The following is a 9,082-nucleotide window of genomic DNA, read 5'->3' as shown; positions in this document are numbered from 1 at the left end:
GTGCATTATTATTATTATTGTTGTTGTTGTTTTGTTGTTGTTATTGTTATTGTTATTACTCCCCACTGGCAATTTAACTTTAAGTTGTGGTTAGCAGTCAATACAAAACTCACTTCGCTTTTGCTACCGTTCGAAATTATGTTCCTGGCGCGCCTGGTGTCTCCTTGCTTTACTGGTACGTTGAAGTAATCAAAATTACAGTGGACTTACGTAGTTTTAAAACAACGAGAACATGTTGTGAGCTTGTTTTTCACCTGGTCTTTTAGGGCCAGAGAGTCAAATGTCTTAATGTTCTGCTACGTTGCTAACACGACCGGTTTCAGTAGCTAACGTCAGCTAACGTTAGCACGGACGAAAGACACAACTGAAACAAAATAGTAAACTCTTCAGCATTCCGTGTTTGCAATAACCCACTCCGCTCCGTTCTGATGTAATATAGCTGATTAGACGAGTGTTGTGTCTAGTTTTGATTAGTTGAATATTTTGCACGCATGCCTCACGAAATCGCTAAATATATTGCATTATAGTAGTCACTATTCATTTTTGTACGTTTTAACGCTAGTTCGACATTTAAATACGGGGCCTACCTTGTGTATCTACTCGAGCCTCGGATTTCTATCTTGATTTTTTTTGTCAAATATCTTTGGCTAAACTTTCAGAGAACAAGTTCTGTTGTGTTTATCATTAAAAAGGACGCCAAATACATTGACAACGAATTTGGTAATGTAATTGCGTCTGTGGTCTTTCTTCAATGCCTGTTGTCAGAAGGTAGTTATGTAGCTATAACATTCACAAACGGAATCAAACTGTGTTTAGAATTGACCTGTTTTGCGCCTCTCATGACACACAGCTCGTCGGCTAACTGAACAAAGATGAATAGAGCCCGAGGTGGAGGAGACGAGGAGGCTCCCCGACAGAATGGATCAGCTGCCAGGAGGAGAGGAGACCCTCCGCTCAGCGACGGGGACGATGCTGGCTCTGACTTCGGCTCAGCTGACCTGCAAGACACCGACAATGACCCGAGCCTCAGGAGAGAGATCCGGAGCAAGTACAGAGACCTCATCAGCTCTGTGCAACGTGAGTATTTACAAACAGACAGGTTGTTGTTATTGTGCACAAAGAAGTTGCTGTTTATTACCTAACAAAACTGTAATGTGCTTTCGTTTTCAGAGAATAGGGAAGATATGCTGAGCCCAACCAACAACAGGCTCACAGAGGTTTTAGAAGAGGCAAACAAACTGTTTAAGGATGGTAGGTGTGATGGACCCGCAGAGATTTTAAATATGCTTGCAGCCCAGTTGGTCCTGTCGCATTTTTTCTCACTGTGGTCTCACTTTTCACTTCAATATAAAGTATTGCACCTCTAGGGAAACAACACACCCATGGATAGAAGCAGAGAAAATAGAAGAATGTCCTATGAGCAATCTATCGCAGTTATAAAGACATAAATCATTTTAAAAAATATTTTGTTAATTGTTTATTCTACAGTAACTGAAAAAAAACCGAACTCAAAGTGCCCTCAAGTGTGAGCAGTGAAGAAAATGCTTGATTTTCATCCTATCGATATTACACTGCTTAGGTTTTGTTTCTTTCCTCCATGCTTTTTTTTTTTTTACAGAAATGGTTTATTTCTGGCAACATTTTCAACTAACACACATGGAATAAAATGTTTTTTAGATAAATTAGGCCAATTATTGATCAACTTTCTCAATGGATCATCACATGGGATTAGTTAAAAGACATCCAGAAAGTTAAAAATTTGATTATTCCCTCCGTTATGACAGTTTCTGGTTCAGGCAAATGGTGTGCTTTGGAGAGGATTTTTTTCAAGAAGAAAACAACATGCCTTTCAAACTCGCTGGCATGTTTTGAGATTTTGAGGATTAAAAAGACACAAACCGACTGCAGGGTTGTGCATTTAAGAAATCAAAACGTGAGCAAGCGTTCATGTGTTCTCCCCTGGTTGAGTGCGGTGGTTTAAGTAGCTTACTTTTATAATTTTGCCTTTAGAGTATCCCGAGTAACAGGTCATACCTAAATCACTTATCATCATCATCCTCCTGCAGCCCTCTGGGTCAGTCAGTTTGATTTTACTCTGTTCTTTGCCAGTTAAGCAGGCGAGAGAAGCCGCTCTGGACGCTCAGCTCCTGGTTGTGGCCACCGATCTGGGAAAGGAGAAAGCCACCCAGCTGTTTTCTGACGGCGCTGCTTTCGATCCCGCTGCTTTTGCTGAGCATCTTGTGAGTATGTTTACTGTGCAAACCCTTTATGTTTATGCAGTGCTGCTGCGTAGAGGACCTGCTGGTCAGGAATGCTGAGCGGCATATGTGTATTATTGAGTATCTGGGAAGGCTGCTCTGTTCCAAGTCGTGGCTGCTGGATTGAGATTAATTAGATGGCCGGAAACACAATTTAAAGCAGAAGCAAGCTGTTAAACATGCAACTTTTAGGGAAAGACATGAGCAATGACAGCTTTGTAAGAGCAATTCCCAGTTCATTTAAGTGAATAAGAGTGGTCATTATTGCTATGTAAAGGTTTAACATAAATGTAATAGGCTTTCAGACTTTTTAAATCTAATGAAAGCAGCGTCAGTGTTCATGTGGAGATGTCTCTGCTTCTCTAACAGTTGTCGATAATGGGCATCAACCGCCTGGAGGACGCAGAGGATGAGCAGCAAAATGGAAGTGATGGCTACCTTCCCCAGGACGCCTGGCAAAGAGTGGCCAGGAAGACAGAGTGTTGCTTTAAGGCAGCACCCTCTTTCCACTACATGTGAGTGCCAAAGTATGTTATGTATCAGGAGTGATTTGAGTGCTTGAGGAAATTGTTGCGTTTTTTCAACACATTTGAACAAACAAATATTAGATCTTCTTTGAAATGGTGTCTATTAATAAGGAATAAATTTACTCAAACAAATGACATTTTGCAGTCATTTCTATGATTGAAATGTAGAAAGTCACAAATCGGTCTCATGGAGAAGTGCATGTATGACACTTTCACATCCTGCAAATTAGAATCAGGCGTCAAATTATCTACACGTGGTATCGATTTTGAATGACTCCCAGTTTGTTGAGGACCCATCAAATATGAGCCCAAGAGCAAGCAGTTTGATACAAGAAGAGTTTCCACGAACTCCAAAATTTTATCACAGGATTTTGCAGATAACTGCTACAACTGCTGGTGTCAAACTGCATATGTCTACTATAGGAAAGAGAGTGCACAAATTTGATCTGCATTAAAGGAATAAGCATTTGTTGTCCAAAAAGAACATGAGAGTAACAGTACAGTTTGCCAGTGAAAACATATGCAAAGTCCAGGGCTTTTGGAAAAACAATGTGCTCTGGACGAATCAGAGATTGTGCTTGAAGATAGTATGAGAACATCTGTGTAATAGTTGAAGCAGGGCAACAGGACTATGAGGTTAAACATGCTAGAAAATCCTCCAAGGAATGGCTTGAAGAAAAGGGAGTTATATGGAAGGACCAAGTCAAGAAAACAAGTCCAGATCTGAGTCCATTGAAATGTTGTGGGGAGGATTTGAAACATTCAATACATGTAAGAAAACCTTCCAGCATTTTGCAGCTAAAGAATTTTGTATTAAAAAGTGGTTAGAAATTTGTCAGAGGCTCTTGGACAAACATGCAAAACACTTTCAAGAAGTTATTTTAGTTTCCTGTAGGTGTTTGCTAGCTTGGAAAATCCAAACTGAATCTCCATGTAATCTCCTATCTCCATGTTAGGAGATACAGGAGAGTCAGTTTGGCATTGTGCAAATTGAATCGCGTTTCCCTCCCGGCACAGTTTGGTACGACCAATCATAGCACGGGAGGCGGGAGTTAATGCTGCGTCATCTTCAGTGCCTCGAAGATGATGCCGGAGGAGGAGGAGGGGGGCCAAAGCGAATCTTTTTGTGGTCTCTTGGCGTTTTGGATGGCGTTAGTCGTTGCCTCTTTTCACTTGACGTTTCCGACGATGAGGAGGCAGTGGATGGCTCGTTACTTTCGGCTTCTTGCCATTGTTTGTATAGAGGAAAATCCCGTTCCAAACGTGTGAGTAAATTTAAGCAACTTTTACACATACTTGGTTTGGCTCCGATTTAAAGTTATTCCTAACACCGCTAATTGTTCGGAAGGAGTCTTTTGTTGCGTAGCTTTTTCAAAAATAAGTGTTGTACTTGAGAGTACCCCATGTATTCGCAGATTTTTGTAACAAAATCGGCAGTAATCATTCACCGCGACGCTTTCTGGGCTGCATGCCATTGTTGTTTGGACTACATGGACTACAAGGTCGATTTGTTTGTGCGTCACATCCGTGTTACGCTGACTGGTTCTTTCTCGTTCAAGCTGCATTCGTTAGCCCCTCCTTTTTGAAATCGTCTCCTGTCATCACAATGCCAGACTGCCTTTATTTGTATTTATATTAACACATAAATAAAGTCAGTCTGGATTTTCCAGGCAAGGTGTTTGCACTCTTCTGATGTCAAGGATGTATATTTCTACACAAGAACTACACGTCTGTCCATATTTTTGTCAAACAAATGTTTAAAAAAGCAAAAATTCCTTGTGTTCAATTATGCCACCTGTATTTGTAAGAGGATTCAATGTTTGCTTGTCCAAATCTGACAAAAGAAATCGTACAGTTTTCACAGAATGAGCTTATTTCTTCACAGCTGTAACCTTCATCATATTCTACATGTCATGTTTTGCCTCCATCTTAAGCTGGTCATTTTTAGTCTTGTGTTGAAATAATTCTCTAACTTTATGCAGTTTTTTTTTTTTATATATAACTATCCGACAGCCTTTTCTGGGTCTGACCATTTAATGCTTCGGTTTTTTGCATCAGGTTTGGGTCATTCCATGCAGAACCGCCTCCTCCAAAGCAAAGGATAGAACGGCAAAGGAAGGCGCCCAGCAAGGAAGCCAAAAGGATAATGCCTACTCAGGTAGCTAAAGTTACAATTCCCTGGCTTTCATGGCTTCTTTGTGCATGTGATTGGGACTTAGCCAGAAGTTTTGAGCACGTGTTAGGGAAAAGGAATCCAATATATTCAGATAGATATAGTTTTGATCAACTTTAATGATATGATCTAAATGTGTATTTTAGAAATGAAACTAATACTTTGTTTAGATATGTTCACATTGAGACGAGTCATGTTTATGCTGTCTGTCAGTTGAAAAAAATGGATGAATCCCATCAAGAAGCAACAGAGAAAGAGGTGGAGAGGATCCTGGGATATCTGAAGAGTTATTACCAAGATGACCGTGAGTTTACAGTCAACATCACAGACGTTTTATCATTGTGTTAAAAATTCGTTGCTCATGTGTGTCTGTTTCTATCACAGCAACATCACCGATATCCTATTATGAGTTCGTTATCGACCCCAATTCGTTTTCACGGACAGTTGAAAACATTTTCCACACATCTTTTCTAATCAGGGTGAGTAATGTGCAGAAGTTTTTTTTTTAATTTTTTTTAATGAACTTGTGTGCCCTCTGCTGCCTGTAAGAAGGTGTGACAACGTTGTTTGTGTTTCAGGATGGCTTGGCCCGGATGTATCTGGATGATGACAAATTGCCTTGTATAGGTGAGAGGATGGGACATCATTTTGTTGTAATATTGCTACTGTGGACTGAATGAGTAAATTATTTCATTGGTGTTATCTGTTTTAATCCTGCAGCGCCTGTAGAGGAGGGGGAGGTCGAAGCTGGAATCTCAAGCAACCGTAAACAGTTCATCCTCACAATCAGCAAAAAGACATGGAGGGTTAGTGAGCTCTGGCCTGAATGCAGATAAGATAAGATAAGATAAGATAAGATAAGATAAGATAAGATAAACTTTATTGATCCCACAATGGGTAAAGTTCACTGTTACAGTAGCTCCAAATGAATATGGACTTAAGAACATTTTCATTCAGCATTTATTTAAATCTCAAGGAATCATTGAGGCTAAGCCTTCATTTACAATTATGTGAAGAGTACGTTCAGCAGGTTAAAAAGGTGAAAATTAATGAACATGCGTCCAAATAACTAGGGCTGGACCTGAATATCCCGAATATATGAATATTCGTTCGTTACGGTGGTATCCGGATATTAATTTTGCCGGGTGGCTGCCGACTCTGACGTCACGCTTCACTTCGTTGCATAAACACAAGACGCCGAAGACCTCCGCTGTTTGAGAATCCTTTTAACTGAAGACAAAACGAAGGCAGCGTGCAAAATATGCGTCCGGGAGACCAGACGAATGGATCCGAATATTCAGGCCGTCTCCACCACATCCCCCCCATCGGACGTTACCATTTGGAACTAATATTCAGATATTCGTCTTTAATAGGGCCCGAATATCCGGAGACCAGAAACCACTATTCGGGCCAGCCCTACAAATAACATTTCCCTCTGGCAGGGCTATGAGAGCGCTTCATTGAAAAGTGAGGGGAACAAGTATGTCAGTTTTGTTTCAATGACAATAATATCTTGACAACATATTACCACTCTAGCTATTTGAAAGACTAGCATGGCATCTTGCTGGGATCATTTCGACCTGATATATTTTATAGCTTAGGACTCATGGTCTGTGTCCACAATCATCCACTCACTCCCTACTCCTTACCTAGGGACCACTCTATAGTGAACTATGTAGTGAACTATGTGGACAGCACCTCAGCAAAGTAACATTTCAGACACTACTTCAACTATTAACCGTGATTTGTGCTGTAGCAACGTAGCGCAAACACATTAGATTCAGAGTTAATCCCATGGCTGAGAAACAGGTAAAATCACATTCAACAATACAACCTAAATGGGAATTACGTACATTTTAATGAAAAGTTTTCCTGCTCTCATTCGTCTCATTCACATTGTCTTGGTACATATTGCTTGATTAATCACCACATTACTTTCCACAGTGCATTGTGGGATATTTGGCGTATGCTACATAGGATGTAACATTTTTTAACATTCGGACAACACTACAAAAATGGCGAACACAACTATATAGGGTATAATGAGTGATTTTGGACTCAGGCAGAGGAATTTTCTGCGTTAGCAGATTGGTTGGCTGAAAAGAAGCAGCAGTGATGACGCTGTTCTAAAAAGATGAAAGATTTTCAGCGAAAAGTGCTTTGAACAGCTGCACAAAATATATTCTGGTTGCAGCAATTTTTCTCTCAGCAATCGCGTACACTCTCTCCTCACTGGCAGATGATGCTGTTACAGAGAAAAAAGAAACCCTGTATGGACAATCACTCTAATCTCGTAACAAAACCAGAGCTGCTGTGAAATCTTGTTTGGTGTTTATGGTGCTGATTTTGTGCTCTGTTTGTTCTTTCCCAGGAGCTCATAGACGCCCTGGACATCAAAGACACAATGATTCAACCTCCAAACACACAGAATGAGTGATGGAGCGTGTGCTCGGCAAAACCGATTCTTGTTTTTAGAAGTTACAGTTCTTTTAAAAATGAAAACTGCAAAAGCCAAGTATGTAGGTAAACATATCACTCAGTTGCACATTTTGTTTTAATATTTTTTACTGTTTTTAAACATTTGATAAATAAAATAATAAAATATAAGAGAATGCAAGTAGTGTTTTTCTTCTAACAAGTGTTTAATATTATTAATGTGCAATATTATTCTGCAAAAAGACAACATAACATATTTGTAATGGTTTATGGAGAAGGAGTAAAATGCTGTAGTTGAAAAGAAGTAGTTAAAGCCTGGATTAGCTGCTCATCTTCTTGTATTCAATATTTAAAAATGACTTGCAGTTTTCTGAATAACATAGAAAGGAAACTGCATGTGTCTGCATAACTTAAATCCAAATATATTTTAGGAGATCACAGTGCCGTACAATTTCACAAAAATGTTAAGGGATTCAAAATAGTATCATCTTACAAAACTGGTATCATTTTTAAGTCAGATGTTGGTGTTTGATTTTCGATCTAATTAAAAACAAACGACCTTAAAAATATGGGCACCATAGTACAAGCTTAATGCAGCAAGAGAGGGTCCACCCTTCATTTGTGAGATTCTGTTCTTCATTTCTGATGACAGATTAGATCCAAGTGGGCATGGATGAAACTGGTCTTGCACAAATCTGGGGAGAGACAAAGTTCACACGTGATTCTTTTTTTAGCAGCTCTTTGCTGGAGGGTTTTGCTGTTCTGTCCTCTGCTTTAAGAACTCTAAAGCTGTTCTTTTGGGTTCAAATTAGAGGGTATGTTAGGTCATGCTACTTTTTCTTCTTTAGAAGGTCTCGTGTGATTGCTGCAGTATGTTATTGTTATGTTGGATTTTTTTTCATTTTAGTTGCATTTGCATACAAGCTTGCATTAGTAGTGGCATCTATAAACATCATCTCTCGTCCACCTTTATGCAGTCCCACCTCTGTGATTTACAGGTAGCACTATGCATTCGCTGTGGCGATCCTCACCAGGTCTACAGCAAATACACACGTGGACAAAATTGTTGGTACCCCTCAGTTAAAGAAGGAAAAACCCACAATTCTCACTGAAATCACTTGAAACTCACAAAAGTAACAATAAATAAAAAATTATTGAAAATTAAATAATCAAAAACAGCCATTACTTTTGAATTGTTGATTAACATAATTATTTAAAAAAACAAACTAATGAAACAGGCCTGGACAAAAATGATGGTACCTCTATAAAAGATTGAAAATTATTTGACCAGAGTGACATGATTAACTCAGGTGTGTCATTTAATTGACATCACAGGTGTTTCCAAACTCATAATCAGTCAGTCTGCCTATTTAAAGGGAGACAAGTAGTCACCCTGCTGTTTGGTGAAAAGGTGTGTACCACACTGAACATGGACAACAGAAAGCGAAGGAGAGAATTGTCCCAGGACATCCGAAAAAAATTATAGACAAACATGTTAAAGGTAAAGGCTATAAGACCATCTCTAAACAGCTTGAAGTTCCTGTGACAACAGTGGCTCATATTATTCAGAAGTTCAAGACCCACGGGACAGTAGCCAACCTCCCTGGACGTGGCCGCAAGAGGAAAATTGATGACAAATTGAAGAGACGGATGGTTCGAATTGTATCCAAAGAGCCCAGAGCAACCTC

At 39.6% G+C, this 9,082-nt stretch overlaps 1 protein-coding gene across 1 annotated transcript; it reads left to right on the top strand.

Moving 5' to 3' along the window:
- The first annotated feature begins 90 nt into the window (after positions 1 to 90).
- nsmce4a (NSE4 homolog A, SMC5-SMC6 complex component) lies at positions 91 to 7,575 on the top strand. Its single transcript, XM_022192387.2, has 11 exons — positions 91 to 175; positions 851 to 1,077; positions 1,171 to 1,251; positions 2,110 to 2,240; positions 2,628 to 2,773; positions 4,844 to 4,943; positions 5,172 to 5,262; positions 5,343 to 5,437; positions 5,537 to 5,585; positions 5,679 to 5,764; positions 7,330 to 7,575. Exons 2-11 carry the CDS (start codon positions 873 to 875, stop codon positions 7,393 to 7,395), a joined length of 1,050 nt encoding a protein of 349 aa, XP_022048079.1. The 5' UTR covers positions 91 to 175; positions 851 to 872; the 3' UTR covers positions 7,396 to 7,575.
- The last annotated feature ends 1,507 nt before the right edge of the window (positions 7,576 to 9,082 follow it).

Source organism: Acanthochromis polyacanthus, chromosome 15 (assembly GCF_021347895.1).
Source record: "Acanthochromis polyacanthus isolate Apoly-LR-REF ecotype Palm Island chromosome 15, KAUST_Apoly_ChrSc, whole genome shotgun sequence".
NCBI lineage: Eukaryota > Metazoa > Chordata > Actinopteri > Pomacentridae > Acanthochromis > Acanthochromis polyacanthus.
This window is presented reverse-complemented; position numbering and strand designations above follow the sequence as displayed.